Raw genomic sequence first — 22552 nt, 5'->3', positions numbered from 1 at the left:
TGCTCTTTTATGGAGCATGGGATGCTCCAAACCCGAGCCATATGATTAATCTATGCGCACCACACCTGTCAAGTAAACTCACACATAACAAACAGATGTTGATCTAATTCAACTTTCTTGTTACACATAACACAAATATTATCACTCTGTTCAATGATGCACAATCTACTCAGATGATCCTTTGAGAAATGAGACGCATGATTTAAAAAGTTGTTATAACAATTTAATTAAACTTAATTAAGTACTTTGCTTGGATGTAGAATTTTATTAAAACTTAAAATCTAGTTCGTTTTTAAATAAATGTGCCTTTGATTTTGTCGGGGTACGGATTTGCCATAATATAGGGGTTAAAAGATTTTTGTAAAGTTAATTCAAATATTTCAATAATAAAAAACAACTTTTATCAACCAAAAAAAAAATTAAAATTTTCTTTTCTTGATATTTAAAATTAAGAATTTTATAAGGCAATTCAAAGGGTATGTCTAAAATCAGCCCAACCATTTTTGTGCACATTAGATGCGCTATTTTTTATGAACCATTAGATTTTATTTATAAAGTCTATCAGTACTCCTTTCATAACATTCTTTGATTTTTATTTAATAAAATCTAATGGTTCATAAAAAATGGCGCATTTAATGCGCACAAAATAGTTGGACTGATTTTAGACATACCCAATTCGAAGAATAGTTCTTCAGCAAAGCATACCCACCCACTCAATATTAGGACTTGGGAGAAATTAGGTCCTAACTGCTGAAACCTTTAACTATGAGCCATTTAAGAAAAGTTAACTAATACTATGCTGTATCTTTACATGTCAAAGGCGTAACACACCCAGTCCCGGATTAGGGCTACAGGCAATTAGGCAAAGATGCAACAACATTCATGTAAGAATTACAACTTGAATCTTGGGAAATGAGAAACCAAAACCAAAATATTGAAGCAGCCGAACCAAAGAAAAAGAGATCATATCCATTATCCAAAGCCATATAATACAATCAATCAATTCAATGTTGATTACAGTTTGCGCTTTGTATTCCCCCGCCAGTACTCTCCAAGTCAAACAATGGCAGGGAAAACGGTAAGACCAAAAATACATTTATATCAGACAAAGATGAGGAAAGGAAAGACAATGAAAACACACCAAAAAATTTTCACGAATGCAGATATACAGAATAGACAACACAAAGAATAAGAAAACACTCCAAACCCCACAATTTTCTTCCAGACGAACCAGCTAATCATGAATGGCATCAATTGCTTTTCCTGTTCTAGCCTGCGAGATTCGATTTGCATAAATGGTGACCAACTTCAACTGCGTGCTGTTGAGCCCTTCCAAATATGGCAAGAATGCTTTGCCTAGCATGATATAGATATCAACTAGACAGAAAACAACAGTCTGCACCAATCAACATAGACAAAAAAATGAGAACAATGAAAAAGACAGTTACATAGATAATGGCACGTGAAAACATGCCAAAAATAAATAGCAAGAGAAGTAACACCAATTCCTCTAATTCAAAGAAATCATTTGTAGTCACGTTTACCATCCATTTCGTATACTATTAAACATTGATGTACCTTGCGAACATCTGCACTCTGGTTTCCAAAAGCTTCAAACAGAGAAGGCAAAAATGAGGGTAACTGAGCCATCAGTTCCTCCTGAGAAAGTTGGCCTACAAGCTGATGAAAATGATGTCCAGGTAATCAATATATATGTTCATTATGAAAATTTAGCTCATGCACACAAAAAGATAGGTCACTGGCTAGTCTGATATGGACCCACCTAAATAACAACAACAACAAAGCCTTCTCTCACTAGGTGGGGTCCGCAATATGGATTTGGATTCTCTAAAGTTTGAATTTCACTTTAGAGAGTAAAGTGTGATCTCTTACCATTTATTTTATAGGTGGGACCAAGAATAAATATGAGAGAGAAACCATTCAAGGGTAGAAGATCACACTTTACTCTCTAAAGTACAAATTTAAAATTTAGAGGATCCAAATTCGAAAGAAAAAGGGAATTACTTTTTAGTATTAGTGATATGATACCCACCTACAATTCTGCTTACTATCACTAAATGATACATTATGTATCTTTTCCTTGGTAAATTTAAAACCGGGACATATTTAATTCGACGCATATAAAAGAATCCAGGAACTTGTGTGAGTATATTGATCCAGCCGTTCTTGACAAAGTCAAACCAATGACATATTGGTTTAACTTATCCATGATTTAAAATTTCAAATATATATACATATAAAAGAAAAAGGGTTAAAATAATGTTTTTATTAAAAATAAGATCAACCCGGTCCAAAGATAACCTTTCTATAAGTATCACCAGCATATTGACATTGGATATGAGTTTAACGGGGACTTTTCCCTATTTGAAGCATCATCATTTCATAGGGATGGGGATACTTCCTAGCTCCTACTAAGAGTCCAAGCAGAAAGAAGCTTTAAAAAATAAGTATGCCAAAGTAGAATTCATTTAAGACATCACTGATAGGAAACCATCATTTGCAGCAAAACTTGATCATTACCTTTGTCAAGCAATTTATGCAAGTAACAAGAGTTTTCTCATCCTCAGTAACCAATAGGGGGACAATAACCTGAAATATTTTAACTATTGATATCATTATTAAGTTAATAAAGTAACCCAAGTCCCATTCATCTGAAATACATTTACAAGCAAGAAGAGCCAACAAGTGAAAAATTCAAGAAATACATACACTTAAACATCTGAATGGATCATGCTGGGATAAAACAATAGTCAGGCAGTGCTCTGCTTCATTTGAGACCTGAAAACACGACGAAATTTGCTGAAATTAGGAGAAGAATTAACAAGAAGACAAACAAGAACATCACAATGTTGGATACCTTAGGAACTCTATCCTTTGTTACATTAAGCAGCTTTTCAATAACAATTTCGACTGAACTTTCCATGGCATCTTTCTGGAAAGAATAAACAGAAAGATAGAACAACCTCTTATTGTATTCCAAAAAGCCCATAAAAGAAATATGTATGGTTGCATGTACCAATATAGGCAGGGGCAATAAAACAAAGTGGAGTGCATAAAAGGGGGTAAGAACCTGGTTTTTAAGCATTTCAACAAGCATTGAAAGAGCAAGCTCTCTGATTGAGGAATCTGAATCATCCAGCACCTCAAGCACAACTGTCAGAATCTGATTGAAGTACTGCAATGACGATGAAACAAACATCACAAAAGACAAAAAAGAAAAATCTAATATACTGTGCTATGCCGCAATGGTGGTTAACATGATGAAAAAATTAGGACTTTTCACAAGCAAAACTTCTCTAACTTCTAATGTCATAGCTGATACAGCAATCAAAGAATTAAAAATGATCATTATATCCAGCTTTAGATGCAATATGTTTTCAAATATAGAAAATGTTTATATTATTACTTAATAGTAATATTCATAATGAATTCAAAAACACGTAGACGATAACAGGAAATAACACTGGTATGATTATGAAGTTCAATGAACTAAACTTCCATTCCATTAATCATATAACTTGGGGCCATGAAGGAAGTATTATCAAATCATACCTGTGTCCAAACAGAAGGATCATTTACTATAGATGCTTCAACGAGCTGTTGAAGTGCAGTCTGCTTACTTGAAACAGAACTACCATCATCCCCACTGCATATCTACACAAAAGAAATAAAATATCGTTTTAAAAGCAGGGAAATATAAGTATAGAAACAGCAGCCCAGTGCATGAGACTCCCGAAAACTTATGAAATAAGCACTTCTAGCTGGTGTAGTTAGCTGCAGCATGATGCTATAGTTCTAAACAATGATTCTGATTATGTCTTCAACATGCGCTCTTGGCCGCCATATGGGTTAAAGCACATGACCTTTATTTCTTCATATGTTCTGAAAAGGGATTTCGTTGAGAGATACTTTCACTTTCTATATTTTCTGTATTTTTCTGTTCTTAAAACAGTTATCTTACCTCATAACCAAACTCTCAAAATCAAATCTTCTTCATTCCAAAATACAAAATTGTAAAGACAACTGTAACTCTTCTTTTAATAATTTTAAACTCACCATATGAAGAATTTGAGGAATGCTTGGTCCTGTCATGGAGTTAACCTTTACAGCTTCATTTGAGTGATGATTATGGTTTAGCTCAGACAAATGTTCTTTGTCATGTCCAATGCTTTCAGCAGTATTTGAATGTTCTAATGACATAGCATCATTGCCATCAAGATGTGATGACAGACCCTCAAAACTCATGCTACCATCCACTTGTCCAACTTGGCTAGAGTGAAAACCTAAGGTTTGACCTATTGAATTGACCGTGTATGGAAGATTGTTAGTTTTGGAACCAAGAAAGCCACCATTGGAATCGGTTTCAAAATTCTGATATGGTTGTTCCTGGGTTTCATCAGAAGCTGCTTGACCAATACTAGTTTTAACAAGGGTTGAATCTTGGGAACTCCACTTCCTGCCAACATCACTATCTAGTGAACCAGCTGCATACCTACCAAGGTAATGAGTTTTTCTAGACAAACCAACATAACCATCTTCAGACGATGTTCCTGCAGCATCAGATGGATCATAGGAAGACTTTGATCGTTGTCGCTCTTTCTTGTTCTGGAGATAGTTTATTAAGTCTACTTCAATACGAGGGGTGCGTTGTTTAAGAGCTCGTCTCAAAGAGTTCTGTTCCTCGACAGACAAGCCAAGAATATAATTCAGAACAGCAGCTGTATCAAAGTGAGTGTACACGGATATAATGCATGTAATAGCTGCCTCTTTAAGCTTTGTATTTTTATCATGAACCAATGGTGTTAACTTTGTAAGCCATAATTTTAGGATGCCAATGTTAGCAGCACCTTCTGGATTCATTGCATGCTTGTTAAAGGAACTAACTGCAAATTCAATAACAGCCAATTTTGCCTTTGGAGACCGTTGTTCATCCAGTGAGCGCAGCAATGCTGGTAATAGAGAATCTACACTGTATGTTTTACCAACAACTCCAAGAGTTGTTGAACCTGCTTGCTTAACAACATCTTTAGGGTCAATTAATCGAGAAAACACATGAGGTAACATCCGTTCCATATAACCCTCAAAGGGCTTTCGGCATGCAAGAATAATTTCTGCAAGTGTGGAAAGAGCAGCCTGTGCAACTTTATGGTGAGGATCATCCAAGTGCCGGAAAAACAACTTCATTACCTTCTCAAAATTCTGGATTACTTCCTGAATTCCTTTTTGACCTTGCTGCAACAAAGAATGAATATAATTAAAGGCAGAAACCCTAGCAGACCAGCCAGAACCCGAATTAAGCCCTTCATTCAGAGCTTCATGAAGAGATGCTGGTCCATCTGAAAAGTTTGAAATCTCTGCAGGAGATAATTGACTATCGTCAAAACTCCTCCTCCTGCCAGTTGACGATGTACGTGCAGCAACATTCTTTCTCAACAATGGCCTCTGGAAATGAGGTACATAACTACTGTGAGAATCCCTAGCAGTGCCTTCTCTGTATTGTGTATCCATATACTGTCTATCCATGTTGGGGTTCATATATCGCCTAGCCTCTCTGATCTCATTGATTTCGTCAACAGAACTTCTTTCTTGAAATCTTTCAGAAGCTCTTTTACTTGAATATGTTGAAAATGCTGAAGGCGGCTCCGGGCCAACATTACTGTGATATGATAACTTGACAGAATCTTTGGAAGCCTGAATTTGGGCCATTATGTCAGACATACCCAAACCACCATTTCGGTTGCTACCTTTATTGACACCAAAAGAAGTTGAATCCCTTGTTGAAGTGCTAAGCAGACGATTTGATGCAGGGGCAGCAGCAGGGAACGGTGGATCCCGAGATGATGGAGGGTCAACTCCTGCACTAGGGACAATAAGAGATAAATTTAGCCGCTCACAAATAGTTCAAAATCCACACCACAAGCACTTGTAATTATAGAATGACAACAAATCCTGAAAAGTGAAGTTGAGGTAGAAACAAAAATACTGAACAGGTAAACTTTGGTACCTAGATCCAAACTTGATGACCGGAGTGCAGATGAATTACGTTTATCGGACAAATCCAAACCTCTAAGCATGCTTTCAATAGCAGAGACCTTCTGTTTGCTTGCATTCAATACACTTTCCAAACTACGTTCTGTACCTTTACCAAGTGATTTGGCTTGTGAAAAAAGAACACCAGAGGAAACCGATGTCCCTGATGATAGACTTGAACTTCTGTCCATTGCAACAATAGCAGAGGTTCCATAACCAGGTAGATTAGAGGAAGCAGATGCCTGACTAGTTAATGACGTCAGTGCAGTTCTATCACGAACGGAAGGGGATGCATGTCGCCTATGCATTCCTCCATCCTCTTCATTTATTAGCTGCAAGTTATGTTTACCTTAAGCAAATGACTAAGGAAAAGAAAAATAATACTACTGACACCTATATGTGTACCCTTTGAATAGCAGGATCAAATGATGAAAAAAGACGACGGGAGCGCTCAGGCCAAGTTTTTGCAAACATACGGTAGCACATCCTTGCAGTAGACCGCACCTATCATGTTTCATAATCATGTTATAATCATTTTCATGCACACATACCTTGCCACCAATGATGTGGTCGCATGTGCATGTCAAAATGCCGAAATAATACAGAATTTATATTTACCAGTAAGAAGGTATTTAAGTCACAATGCAACAAGGTTTTATATTTACCAAAATTAAATAACCTACAACTAAGAATACCTCACTCATGGCATCTGAAACACAACACCTTATCATATCTTCATACAAATCAGCTGATCGCTGTATTTCTGGTGCATCAGGCCAATGTTCTAGAATCAAAAGTGCATAATCACAACACCTACAATACAAATGATATAATTAAAGCTCAAAGCACTGGCATATCTTTCCTATGAGTAAAAAATACACACCTTGCACGAAGAACTGAACTACGATCATTTTTTGCACAATCAGCTATACGAGGAAGCACACGAGAAACTTTACAGTTACGCAGCATCTGGAGAGTAGAGAACCAAAGTGAAAATGAGATGTTGCAAGGAGATAAAAGACTTTTAATAAGCATAATAAATTACCGTTTTAACACAGTTATCTGCAGATTCTGCAATTACAAGCACAGTAATCACAACCAGCTTCAGAAGGACCTGATTATCAGATAAAGCATTAAGATTCTGAAAATGTAACTATCATCATTGAAGTTCTAGACAAAAGGTTGAACTTACTGGTATGAACATTTCAGCACATGATTCGAAATCTCCTAGGAGGTCCTTTGACAAAAAGCATAATAAATGGCAAGCCTAGAACAAACCAAATACAAACAAAAAGCATTTGTGAATTACTAATAGTCATTAAAGATCAAGGGCAGAACTTTGTGTATAATATGCACTTATGTCTTACATGATAACATTTCAATCCAAGCTAACATAACGCCAATAAAAAATTATGGGTGAAAAGCAAAAGGAGATCACAAAAAAAGAGAGATACATTGTTTCATAGTTTGCTATCTACCTTTCCCGAGTTTATATAGTTGAACACCCTCTAGGTCTGGTTGGAGACAACATATTTTAGGAAAAAAGGAGTACTTCAAAAGGGAATATTCATCAATTCCTTCATTCTATAATGGGAGGTGGAACAAGAAGCTATAACTCATAACTCACCACAATCCAATGCATTCCAATAACATCAATAATTACATAAAGTAATTCTAACAATAATGATACACCGAGAATAGGAAACCAAGTAAAATGTCAGTGTACCTGCTTCACAATGCTAGACCTTCTATCCGATAGTTGGGTGGTTAAAGGTCCAACAAGCTGCTTTAGTAGTCCAGAGAAACTTTGATATTCAGTAGCACCTGATAAGGTGGTATCAAAAGAAATTCAGCATTAATGTCAGAATAAAAAAGCAGATATCATAATTCAAAATATCCATGAACATCAAAATAAAAAAACAAAAAAAGTAAAGCCACCGTCCATTAAAACTTAAAAGATAGAATTTTAGGTGCACCACATGTTTAACTAACAAGCCCCTCCTGTGTGTAAAATCAGGATTACAAAATCCACACTTCTATAAAAGGTGGCTCGCAACAGATGCTTTAACCATCACTAAATTTTTCTCTTTCTTGTCCAACATATACATTTATTTTAATAATTCTCAGTTGAAATAGTTCGATTAATAAAGGCATAATGAACCAATAGCTACAAGTAAAACATCTTTCACATTACACAAAGCTCATATTAAGATATTCTACAACAGCAACTTTTTCCAAAACAGGAGGAACTGAGGAAGTACGTAGTTTGTCCAAGCATATAAAATCCGGTAACATACTACATATTTCTGAGAGGAATACGGAAAACACCTACCTCCCAAAACAAGACCTTCAATTCTCTGCATGGCAGCAATTCTAATTGACCAGTCCTTCTCAGGAACGAGGGTCAATGCAATCTTCTCAATTTCCCTGATTAACTCCTTCTCTGAATACACACTGATAGGATCTATGGGTTTCTCAGTGAGATCAGCTTCCCCTGTTCATAATTAACCATCAAACATGATACAGCTTTAGTAAAGAACATTGAAAGTCCAACACTTAGGCTAACCAGGGAACTGAAAGTGTGCATATCAACTTTTTGAAGACATAGAATGTAAACAATATATACTGTGTAACATGAAATTATCCAAATTTGATAGTCTGGATTTTATTAATCTCTTCATAATATTACTTTATCTTCCTAGAATAACTTTACTTCCACCACCAACATCATCTAAATTTTTCCACAATTCGCACTTGAATGCTATAGCTATATTTCTTACTAAAAGAAGTTCGGAGCAAATATCCATCATCTTGATTACTAAAAATTTTAGTACTACAATGTACCGAAGGCAGAATCTGAAAAAATCAAGTAGGCTGAATTGTTGGAATTAGAAACCAGCCACAACAGTAACAAAATCCCAATTTCTAATTATAGATTGACACCCAACATGACAATAATTACAGCACAAGTTGCCAATTGGAATAGCAAGTAGCCCTCATCATCATGTGTCAAAATTGATATTTTCAAAACTCCTACCAATCATGATATGAATTGAAAGCACTTAGTGATAGAAAACCAACTAACCTAAAATGAAAGAAAAATAGAAGAGACCAAAAAGAAACATTTAGGGGATGATTGGTTTTCTATTTTCATTCTCAATAAAAACAGAAATTATGTTTGGTGGCACACAATTAGAAACGTTTTTGTTGAAAATATTTTCAAAAAATACACACAAAACTAAAAACTTTGTTTTTACATTTACAGCATTTTCAAGAAATTGCAGTGTATACGATTGATAATGTTTTCATTCGAAAACGCGGGGGTTATTGTTTAATTAGGCTGATTTCAGCCTTTTATGATACAAGGCGCAGGTTTGATCCTACAGGATAACAGTTTTTATTAAGCCTCGCAAGTATTGGACAACCATTTGTTTGTGATTTTCTTATTTCATCTTTTGAAGTTATGTTCAGTTGTTATCACTTTTGCCTTCAAAAATTATTCAACGTTCATTATTATTTATTTATTTAAAATAATATCACCGTACAATTTCAATTCGTTATTCTTTTTGTTCCAATTTAAGTTCAATTTTCTTATACAATAATAAGGTCATTGTATATAAATATAAAAGTTAATCTAGCAACAATATATTCATCTTTTTAAAATTTAATTGAGCTTTAAAAAAAAATTCTTGCAATCTAACGGATTTATAAATTATTGTAGTTGATTAATAACTTATTAAATAAAGTATATTTATAATGCTTATATATATATTAATTAATTAATTTTAGTATTGAAAATTCATTTTGAAAATGGATCAAACAAACATATTTTCACCATTTCCTTAGCTTGAAATACTTCGGCAAACCAACCTTATCCCTACATGTCAACCACAATTTTGTCCAGCACATATCGAATGGTCAATGAGCTATTATTATCACAGGAGTTATAAGGCAAGTAGCCAATCATAGTGCAAGAGAGAAATGGAATATATACATCTAGTCTAGTGTACATAGTGGGAACATGAGAGAGATTTAGTGCAAAATTTTCTTTTCCAAAATACCCTTCATCATATATAATCTATAAAAATATACTTTATAATGTCTAAGACTTGAACCCATAACTTTTTAGTCTTGGTATAAAATACTTACCATCATAACTAATATCACATTTGTTAGTATTGCACATATTTAATTCATAAAAAGATGAACGTGCCTATTAATAAACTAATATGTGGATAAATTATGCACAATACTATAAAAAATTGCTACTATCTGATATACTATCTAACAATTGCTATGAAAAAAATTGCAGACATACTAACCTCCAAAAAGAGAGGTCTCCCTTGATGAAGTTTTAGCCTTTGGGCTACTTTTCTTGGGATTAACACTCAAAGGCTTAATCTCCCCAGTCATATAACCGCTAGAAATACCATCCGAAGGATGAACTTTAGGTTGAATGCCCTCCAGCCGGGCATTAATATCTTTCATCTGAAGCAATAGTGATTTAATAAAAAAGAAGGATGAATCCTCACAGTGGTTATCATGAAAATGCAAAATGAACTCAAAGATCCAAATTAAATATGTGAATTTTTTGTGGCTGAGTAAAATATTAAATAACAACGAACTCAGGATTTTGGTTCTTCCTTTAACATTTACCAAGGTTGAAGGAAGATTGTGGCGTTGAAGTTCATCACGGAATTGAGACCCAGCTTGAGCATACATCTCCTGTAAAAAAACGAGGATTAAAGAAATGTATTTGGATTTGCCACAAATTTAAATCTCCAAAATCCAAATTAAGTATGACTATGTGATTAAACCAATAATAATGCACTTCAAAGAAAAATCTGATAATAACAACAACAACAAAAATCCCATTATCCATAATTTAACAAGTTCCATTAATCCAAAACTTCAGGCTTCTAAAACCTAGATTACGTCAACTCACAAATTCAAAGTTATATCCAGTTAACAAGACCACGTAGAAAAATATATAACAAATTGTGACATCAACCTCAAAAATCGTTTGGCCAATAACCTCCAGTTAAAGTATTCTAACATCAAAACACTTTCTGCAAGGCAGACTTCATTTTTTTTTTCCCAATTTTTTAAAAGTCACTGCCAATATTTTAACATAAAAATGCAGCCCAGTTATACAATATAAAATTCCAACATAAGACATACTTCAATACAAAGGATAGCTGCTTCTCTAACAGCAGGATTTGGATCATTCAGCAAATGCAAAATCTGTCAGTGATCGAACAGGGTTAGCTTTGCATAATAGAGTATTGAACTAGCACATGTTACAGTTCGTGAAAACTCCTCTCTGACTCTCCAGCTTTTGCATGTCCAAGCAAAGGCCCCTGCTCTTTCCACAATTATTGTAGGAGAAGAAACCTGCAAATAATAATGGTATCTCAATCACAAAATGAATGGAACGTGAAGAGTCCCCACAAAGTCTTTTAATATTGAATGAGGTCAGCCCAGTGGGATGGAATGACTTCACTAAATACATAGTTCCCACATTATCAACATATAAGTTCTTTGATATTTTCCTGTTAGGACTTAGGACAAACATGCAGAAATGGCATTCTGTGAGATCAGTTAAGATACAGCCAGGACAATTAGATGAACATATTCAAACTCAAACTTCTGTAGAGTATTCAGAGAAATAATGATTTGTCTGGAAATAAATCATAGCCTATTGCCAACATCTCCAACATACATTTTTCTAATGCCTAAAACATGAGCAACGTAGCTTAATACCAAAGTCTAAATTGAGCTACCAAAGAAGCAACATACAATATAAAGCAATCATCCTCTCTAACAAGCTTCCATCTTAGCCTGTAAGAATTTAGGAAAAAACTAAATTAAACTCATTCATATCTCATTTCAGACATTCTATTCCAGCAGCAGTTTACTAGTACACATTTTTCTCTGCCCAACAGCTTAAACTTCGGGAAGAGATATATCATCACCACAGCTCCACTCTAATAATAATAATAATTGTTTACTACGTAAACCTAACCAACCACTTCGGTTAGGAAGATTCTTAGGCACTGCACATCATGACACTCCAACAGAATAGCATGGCTGCATACCAGCCTTGACTGATTTCCAATAAGATCACAATTGCGATTAAAAACTTGCAATATTATTCAGAAATAGAAAGTCTTCTATGAATCAATTAGCCACAGATTACCTCATATCCAAGTAATCAATGATCATCGCTTATCAGATTTTCCATTTCTCCAGAATCATAGGACTTTCTAACAGGTTAACTAGAACTAAAAGTGTAGCCTAGAGAAGCATTATAACCAAACGGCAAAGAATGAAACCTTCATGCACAAACATTAAAACTGTGATATGACTTTTAAGTTTAATACCACTGAGCTTTCTCTTCATACACTCAAAGTCTTTATGCCCATTGCCCTTTTTTAACAGTTTTCACTGTCATCTCTCATGGCTGAACAGTCCACAGGACCATAACGTTACAAGCAAGCTAACACAAGCTTTTCCCACTTTCCTTTACACGGATTCTCCTCTGGGCAAGAATCTACTTTTAATAAGGGTGTATTTGGATCATCTGTGAAAATTAATTATTCAACAAGCAATTATAAATGGAATTATTATACCTTTTAAAATTTTTTACTAGATTTACTTTTATATATGATATTGTTCTTTTTTAATAAACCTTTATATATAATTGATTGATGCCTTTTATGATCAATGATTAAAAAAATAATAATAAAATAAGCGTATAGAAGTAAATTAACGTAACGAGTAGTTACCAAAAAAAAATAACGTAACGAGTTATTTTTGGAATGTAAAAATAAATAAATAAAATAAACTATCCACACAGTAAAGAGGACATGGAATTATCAAAAAGATAAATTAATACGAAGAGATCTGTTTATATGACATTATATTTTAATATATAAGGATATTATATGCATGTATTATGACTTATGCACTTAATAAGTTATTAATTCCAAATCCAAACTAGGCAATTACTAGTGCTCAGATTCACAAATGCTAAAACATAATTTTCCTCCATAATAGATTTTCGTTTAGCATAGATAAACTCATATCGAAGTGTATAAGAGACAGTTTTTCCACTTACTTACACATCAATACTCTCCCATCACACATAGCTACTTCAATTTCCTCACAAAAATCGCAATCGAATTCCAAAAAACGGTTACCTCCATGAGAGTGAGCAGGAGCCTCCGCGCGGCGTCGCGGACGGGTTGTTTGGCATCGCCAAGGCGGTCGACGACCGCGGGGACGAGCGCATCAAGGTGAAGCTTGAACTGCTCGCCGGAGAGAACGGCGGCGGAAGCAAGCGCCTGAAGTGCACCCTGCGACACCTTGAAGCTGCCACCGCTTCCGCCACCAGCACCGTCCTTCAAGAGATCCAAGCAGCAATTGACAAGCGAAGCTACCTCGGAAGACGTGAGGCTCCTTCTTGAAGCTTCTAGAAGTTCGTGGAGGCGCTCGACTCCGGCCATCCTCTCCTTCGCATCCTTCGCACGCGCCAGCTCTATCGCTTCCTCCATTTTGCCGAACAGAGAGAGGATCGGATCTGGTGCGGGAGGGTTCAGATCTGGCTTCGGGAAACCAGGTTAGTGAGTGTTGAAGTTAGTTACATTGAGCGGTTGCAAATGCAAATGAGAAACGCAAAATGCAAATTGAAATGCAGATGATGCAAATGCAACAAGATAAAGGGCGATAAATTCGGAAGGAGGAGAGTGCAATTTAGTGTAGTAGAGAGATAGAGCGAGACTGAGATTGACGAGGGAAGAAGATGATGGAATGTGAAGAAATGAAATTGAAATGAGTTACGAGGAGGAAACAGTGTTTAATTGTTTATGCGGTTTTTGTTTTTTCTTTTTCCTTTTCTGTCTCTTTTATTGAGGTTGTTGGTTGGAACTTGGAAATTTAACCAGCCATGTGCTCCTAATCTATGATGTATCATGTATATAATTGTATTCCCAGTGTTGCCTTTTTTTTCTTCAAGTCCAAAAAAAAGGGTGCTGCTTTTGTAGTTTTTTTTTTTTTTTAATGGAGATAAAGTAGACTTGTGAGTTAACATTTAAAATCATCTCTGAATCTTCATTCCCAACCCAAAATAGTCTCTGAATTTTACATTAATTTAATAGGAAAGGTTTAGCTGAATAAGTTTTTCAATTTTTTTTTCTTTTTATATATCTCTTTTTTCCTTTAATTAATTTTTATTGTCTCAAACTATTAAATTAATTTGGTCCAACTTAATTATCAAAAACTTAATTTTAGTTGACAATTTTTAAAATTTTAAATGTGACATATATGAAATAAAATAATTTTAAATTTTATTTTGTATTATATATAAATAATTAATAAAATAATATCAATCTTACTTCAAAGAGACAATTTTACTTTTATGGAGAACTAATTAATTTTTGTTGTCTTACATAAAGTTTCTAATAAATTAAAATTAAACATTAAAATGATAAATTTTACATTAGTCTCAAATACATGATCTCGCAATAATTAATTTAATATTTTGTAAGATCCAAAATAAAATTAAATTAAAATTGAACCTTTAAAATTATAAGTTAAAACATAATTTATTCACACAGGCCTGCTACACATACAAGTAAAAAGGTCCTACAAGTTTTACAAATTCTCAATCCATACATCATTCACACGCGCACTCATCTCAGTTTGAATGGAGCGTATATTGCACGCGCCCCACTCAAACGGTTTCTCTTCGCAAATAGCGCTCCTTAATGGCACACTCTTCCACTTCTCCAACCCGTTCGAAGAAAACACAAACCGTCCATTTTCGAGCAACATTCCAAACTGCAGAGATAGCACTCGTCGCGAAGATCAGAACTCTCCATCAACACAACATAGAACTCTCGATCAACAATCTCCAGAAAAAACGAAGTTATAATACTCAAGGTACGTTATGTTACTACTTTACTCATATTCTATATTTTCCAGATTTCGAAAACGAAGAACTAGGTTTTACTATTCTTCTGCATTCTTCTAGGTTTTACTGTTCTTTTACGTTCTTCTAGGTTTTACAGTTTTTAATGTTTTACTTGTTCTAGGTTTTAATGTTATTCTTGGTTCTAGGTTATACTGTTCTTCTTAGTTGTTCTAGGTGTTACTATTCTTGTTGTTCTAGTTCTTCTGGTAATTGATTTTTGGAAGTATATTGCTTGATTTAGTGGGTGTATATGGAGTATTTTGTTGGGTGTATATTTCTGAACTGATATACTGTAGTATAGTGATCACTTGCAACTGTTCTAATATTTGCTTGTCCATGGGTGTATATTGCTTCACCTTGTAATGTTGCTTGACGTTGTATATTAATGCATGTTTGAGTAATATCTGACTGATATCTATGGGTGTATCTGACTCATATGTATGGGTGTATCTGAATCATATGTATGGGTGTATCTTACTGATATCTATGGGTGTATCTGATTCATATCTATGGGTGTATCTGACTCATATCTATAGGTGTATCTTACTGATATCTATGGGCGTATTTTTCATTTCAGAAACAATGGTAGCCAGAAACCAAGCTTGAAAAAATGTAAGAACAAATATATGTCTTAGACGAAATCAGTTTTATATAATAGAAATATATCCGACTATAATTTTGCTGTTCTTCTACGTTCTTCTAAGTTTTACTATATCTGACTATAATTTTGTTTTGTTTACAGCAAACCAAAGATCTTAAGTGTGCAACCCATTTGTTAAATGAGAAATTCAGAAACATGAGCAAGGAGAAGAAAACAATTGTTAGGGATTTGGGATTTGGTGCCTAATGCACATCCCGCCACTGATTAATGCAAACGAATACACAACTTACACCCAAGTGTCAGATAGATTCTAAGGATATTGACACTGATTAATGTAACTACTATATGATTGATGTAACTGATTAATGTAATAAATTGAACACATGCTGTAAAAATTTTTCAATTATGAGTAAAATTCTCTCTGCTGTATTCAAAATGTCTGAATTACAGGTACAATAATATGAAGAAAAATATCAAACCAAATATACACCCATGATCTGACATTTTTTACACCCAAATAAAGTTGAATATACACCCAAAATTCTATCTCCCTGATGCTTTATCCCTAAAACCCTGAACACTGAACCCTAAACCCTAAACCCTAAAAACATAAACCCTAAAACCCTAAACCCTAAAACCTTAAACCCTAAACACTAAACACTAAACCCTAAATGCTAAATCCTAAACCCTAAACCCTAAATCCTAAAATCCTAAACCAAATGTCTGAATTACAGGTACTATAATATGAAGAAAAACATCAAACCAAATATATACCCATGACCTGACATTTTTTACACCCAAATAAAGTTGAATATACACCTAAAATTCTATCCCCCTGATGCTTTATCCCTAAAACCCTAAACCCTAAACCCTAAACCCTAAAAACTAAATCCTAAAACCTTAAACACTAAACCTTAAAACCTAAACACTAAACCCTAAACCCTAAACCCTAAAATCCTAAAACCTTAAACCCTTACACCTTAAATCCTAAACTCTAAACCCTAAAAGCTAAAATCCTAAACCCTAAAACTCTAAACCCTTAAACCATAATAAAAAAATAAACAATATTTTATAACATAAACATCATATTGTGAAATATATATATATATATATAAGTAAAATGTGAAACACAAGAAAATTCACAAAAATACACCCAAAACAACAGTTTTTTACATCCATATTCTGTAACTATACACACAAAGAGTTATTCGCTGCTGCTGGTACCCTGAACTGATAATTCATAACACGTCCTTGAGGATCTCTGTTTAGTTTCATGTGCTGTTTGAGCATCTCTGCTTTACTTAGACAACAAGGGTGTGAATGATCCAGCACAACCTTTGAAATGATCCAAGCACCAACATCCTTCAATGTGTGTATATAAATTCTTGCAGGACAGTTTAAACCGGCTGTCAGATTCGTCTTTTCGATCGGAGATATTTTAGATTTTCATTTTCCCTCTCTGCTACATGTAATCAATTGATTCTTAATCTCGTTTTCCTTCCTATTTGTACTCCAAACTCTTGTAGAAAAACCTGCAGCCTTGGCGTAGTTCCTGTAAAATTTTCCAGCATCTTCAAGGGTGGTAAAGGTCATTCCAACCTTGGAAACAAACTGGTCATCAACAACAGAGAGAGGCTGCAGAATACACCATGTCAAAAAACTAAAAATACACCCAATCATGTCTGATATAATACACCCGAATGATAACAACTCAACTAAAATAACAAAAAAAAGTCATAAACTGTAAATACACCCACACTTCCCCCTAAAATACATCCAAAAAATTCTGATCTACACCCGAGCGTCTGCTATAAATTGCAGATAATTAATCAAAACTAATACATTAGATTCAATCCACAGATTTATATTCATGCGTTAATTTCACAGTCAATGTTCACGAATTAGTCAGCTACACAATGCTATACAAATAACTGCAACAAAATTCAGAGTAATCGTATGTAAATCAAACCTCAGAAACTTCGTTAGATTCGAATTCATAATCCACTTCGCCCTGATTTAGCTGACAATCTGAGGTTGAATCATCCATTATCTTCAAAATGAGTTCAAATTTTGATTTCAGAAACCAGAAAATCGAAAAGAAAATGAAACTGAAATTACAGAGAGAGGAACTCACGTCAATGACGAAGAACAAACCAATGAAAAACTAGGGAAAAAGAACGATCGAAAAAATAGGGGAAGACGCGCGAGAAGAAGAACGAAGAAATTTGGAAAGAAGGAGAACGAAGAAGGAAACGTGGGATCTATTATATAGCGCGTGTAAGGGACGTAATACTAGGAGCACATTTTGGAGGGTTAGTGGTTAATTGACTTATAATGCTTACAAGTCCTAATCACTTGTATGCAGGACTTTTCCGTTATTCACATATCAGTATAATATAACATTTCACGACATCATTTATTCACATATCATTTAATATGTCATTGTTTTAATTGATTCAAATTGGCATCAAATTTTTATTAAATAAAGCATTTTTTTCTCAAATTAAATTATGTGAATCAAATTAGTTCATAAACTATTCTCTCTTATTTTTTGTTTTATAAATCAAAGTTTTTAAAACATATTCAAATGCACTATTTTTTTCTTTTATTTTTTCTCGCGTAATTCAAATAAAATCTTTTTTATAAAATAAAAAAACTATTTCAAAAAACTTATCATACTACAAATTATTTTATAAAAATAATAACAATATTACTTGTATATAAAAAGTATTAAAAGTTATATGAATACATTTATGATAGAATATAATATGATATCAGTTTTGTCTTTAAAATAATGACTTTTATTTCTCTCTAAGATAATATAATTTTTATTGGTATTAGAATAAGTATTTGTTTGGGCGCTATTAAGTTGATATAAAAAATATTTTTTATTTTTTAGCGTATTTAATAAATTTCTAGTAATAAAAGTAAAAATATTAAAAAAATAAAAAATATATTTTTTTGAGAAGTTACAATTTATATCAATTTTTTAAAAGATTTTTTTTAGAAAAAAAGATATTTTTCATGTAATAAATAAATAAAAAAAATGCTTTTATATGGTTATACCCAAACATAATTGATAAATAAAAAGATCTTTTTATATGAGATATCCAAACATAAAATTACTTTTATTTTTCTATAAAATCTTTTAAAAAAAATAATTAAATTTTTTTTTTAAAAACTCATCCAAACAAACTCTAAAAATATTTTGTTAATATTTTTTAGTAAGATGCAGAGAAGGTAAGAATTAATAAGTTTCTAGTTTTATCATTTCTTTTATATGGATCAAACATAGATGCAGTGCGTTGATATTGAAAGTCTGTGTTTTTCATTCATATGAAATAATTTTTTTTTAATTGATATTAAACATATTGGATGGGAAAAAACAAGTTTAAAATTAAATAGTCTGATTTTAACATTATAAATTTTTTATTTTTTTATTTTGTTAAAAATAAAATCAGTGGTCCAATTTCAATTTAACAAATTCGAAACAAATAAATAAGAGAATCCGATTTTTTATTTATTTTTTAAAATAAATAACACAAATCACTGTGTCCAATTTATGCTGAACACCATTTATCAAGTGAGAAATCAATGTCTTCGATATCGGTGCTTCGTTTTCAAAATTTCACAATGAAGTAAAGCACATCTAATCACCACTTTAAGGTGATACACTCTAGGCACAACTATCTTAAATAAAATTTACGTTATTTGGATGGAAAAAAATATGTATTTTAATTAGTCATATAACTATCTTATGAATAACATATTTATATGTTATTAAGCTTATAAATATTAGATTATTATAAAAAAAGTTATATGTTCAAAATCTAAGACTTATAAATATTTGATAAATATTTATATTTCAATAACATGCGAAACAAAAAAAAATAGTGTGTTATAAATAATAGATAATGTTAAATTTATAAAACAAGAGAGGAGAGAAATTGGTCTAGTGACTAATTTCATCATTTGAATCACATCCTTTAATTTATTCGACCTAAATGAGTCATTTAATAAAATTTAGAGACCAATTTAAATTAAGTTTAATTATTCTATCAATTTTTATAATTTTATTTAATTTTTAATTAGATTTTTATATAATTTCTTTTAATTGGATTCTTATACCATATCAAATTTTGTAATTAAGTACTTACTGTGATAAAAACGTTAAAATTAACAGACTATTTCGTTTTGTTTGACAAAATATTCTATTAATTTCAACATTTTTGTCACGAAATCTAATATAGTATAGGAACTCAAGTACAAAATCTAATATAGTATAGGAACTCGATTAAAAAGAAAATCACACCTTAAATTATTATAAGAAAATGCATGAAACCAAGGCGATTTGGACTTGGACGTGGGATCCAAGTTATTGAGTCTGAAGAACTAAAACAATTTAAATGATGACTAAATATTATTTGGTTAAAATCAAATTGTTTGTATGATTTATCTTGTGTAATGTGCAAAAAATAAATTGAAATAAAACTGGCCCAACAAGCACATATACAAGCCCAATATTAGTTCAACTTGAACTTAGTTGCTAACTAAGTAATGCAATCCCATTTTATTTGAACCAAACTTCATATCACCGAAAGACAAAGTCTCTCTTCTTTTTTCTTTCACATCACTCACGTAAATTCTCTGAAACAAAAAGGAAGAATGGAAAAATTCTGAAGTTAGGGCAAATTAAAGAACAAAAAGCAAAATTTCTATTTTCAAGCAAAGAAGAGAAGGTAAAAAAGGCTAAGGCAAGAGGCAAGATCACATCCAAGGGCGAATCACGAAAAAGGAGATATTAATATTTGTGCTTCGTTGAAGGTTGCTGAACAAATTCTCTAAGCTACAAGCACCGATCTTTGAAAAAATGAAGAAAGTAATGATAATGGTACTCTGCTGTAAATCAACACTCAAGAATCTGACTTGGAGCCAAAGTAAGAATACACAGTTCAGATTCAAGAGGAAAAATGAAAAAGGTTGAAAGAGAAGATTGAAAGTATAGTTGCATGTTTGATTCAGTCACTGCTTCTACCCTCTGTCTTCCATGTCACGCCGCTGCTACCACTGATTATAGAAAAAGAATTCAAACAAGGTGTTGAAGCAAGTTTCAAACCCCTGGAAGCTTCACTCCTCTATTAAAGGGGTGAACGGCCAAGGATTGATGCAAGGAGTGAGAGCACAAAGTTTGGGTTCCCATATCTCACTAAGCTGTTTATTCTTCTTCTTCATAGTTGTCATTGAGTGTGTCTTTTTCTTAGTTTAATCTTTCTATGTTTCAATGGTCAAAGGTAAAATGGTGAGGTTTGTAAGAAAAAGCTATTGAGTGGAAAAAGGCAGAGAGTTAGACTTGGAGAAAAAACCATAATTATTTCAGAAACTCTTTATAAGTTTTTTCTGTTTTGTTATCATGAATCCTGAGGGGATTCCCTTGCAAGTTAGGTTAGCATTTTGTTGTTGAAAACTCAAGGTAAATTCCTAGTCAAGTCTAGTTTGGGTTAGAAACTGAATTTGTCCCATATAGGATTGGTTAGAATCCAAGAGAGAATTAGTGAATGTAATTCTCTCATGTTGTGATGGAGATTGGATGTAGGCTACATTACACTTAGTAGCTAAACTAGGATACATTTGTGTGTCATTATTCTTTCTCTTTTCAGTTTCTGGTTCTGCATTATAGGAGACAAAATTGAAGTATCTCCTGATTCTACTATTCAGTAACACTTCTTCATAACACACTTTGCACGTAACTCTGTTTTGTCTCCTACCGAGCCAAGAGACAAAACCATAGTCTCTACTGTTTTCTACTCAAAGTATCTAAACTAAATTCAAGGTTGAAAGAAAAATAAAAAAGGAGGCCAAGATTCAATCCCCTTCTCTTAGTCAATGATAACCATCACAAGTTATTATAGATGAAGCCTATGACGGGTGAAGCTGTCTGACGTCCTTGGATGGATGATGTTGGAGGTACCTACAAGGGACTCCGATGCTTAAGTTAGCTAGAGTTTTAGGCTGATTTAAGTGAATTGAAATTGAAAAATACCTGAGTTTGGCAGGGTATTTATAAAGGATGATGACTTGGTCATCACTTCATTTGTAGATAGTGGGTGATTTTCTTCTCTTGTATCTTGGAAAGTTATTCCACGTTTTTAGGAATGATGATATGTAAATAGTGCCTAAGGTAGTGGAATGACAAAGCTTTGCTTACTACACAAGTTAGGTTGGGACACGCGTTATCAAGTTGGTTTGGTGGATCTAGAATCTAGTTGAATTAGATTTGAAAGCTTAATGGGCTTCCTTAAAATGGCCCAACCTTTACTGGCTCCTGATCCCAAGCTATTTAGGTCAAGGTATGAACAGTATCCGTACTAGAAGTCAAACTCAAAAGAGGTCATGCTTCAAGCAAGTCAAATGATGAATCTTTTATGGTCACTCTTCAATACAAGTTTGTATATTTTCGCGAAGAGATCAAAATCTTGACGTGTTTTGCCACGTGAATAGCTGAAGTTCATCGACGTCTTATAATTACAGCATCGCTTCAACTGTTCACGCGTCTCTTTAGACACCTTCAACATGAAGTTACTTTTTGCCCCCATTTATAATTGGTACATATATCCTTCTCATTCTACCTTTTCGTCTTTCTTCTATTTCTCCAACCTTTCATACTATCCATTTAGACTTTCCAATTTCTTTCTACAACTTTTGGATTTCCCGAGTTTTATTAGCTATGCTCTTTTGTGCCACCTTTATTTCTTTTTTTTTCAAGGTTATTGTTGTCGTATCTTCTCTAATGTGGTTATTCATGTGCTTTCCTCGCATTTTCTGTATCTTCTCTAATAGGAAGACCATACTCCATGATTTTATGCTTTCCTTTAATGAAAAGACTGTATTATTTTCTAAATATTTTTCTCACTTTTGTTGTACTTTCT

At 33.3% G+C, this 22552-nt stretch overlaps 1 protein-coding gene across 1 annotated transcript; it reads right to left on the bottom strand.

Annotated features, from left to right (window-relative positions):
* Positions 1-934: 934 nt before the first annotated feature.
* LOC107474075 (CLIP-associated protein) lies at positions 935-14006 on the bottom strand. Its single transcript, XM_052256869.1, is given in 20 exon segments — positions 935-1396; positions 1579-1680; positions 2542-2610; positions 2731-2799; positions 2879-2953; positions 3092-3196; positions 3574-3675; positions 4078-5876; positions 6026-6383; positions 6457-6555; positions 6747-6864; positions 6935-7020; positions 7097-7165; positions 7244-7318; positions 7778-7875; positions 8384-8545; positions 10374-10539; positions 10708-10776; positions 11233-11445; positions 13254-14006. Coding segments are annotated over 20 exon segments (4350 nt in total). The 5' UTR covers positions 13608-14006; the 3' UTR covers positions 935-1234.
* Between the last annotated feature and the right edge of the window lie 8546 nt (positions 14007-22552).

This window comes from Arachis duranensis, chromosome 2, assembly GCF_000817695.3.
Source record: "Arachis duranensis cultivar V14167 chromosome 2, aradu.V14167.gnm2.J7QH, whole genome shotgun sequence".
NCBI lineage: Eukaryota > Viridiplantae > Streptophyta > Magnoliopsida > Fabales > Fabaceae > Arachis > Arachis duranensis.
Note: the sequence above shows the minus strand (reverse complement) of the source record. Positions and strands in the feature narration are given on the sequence as shown.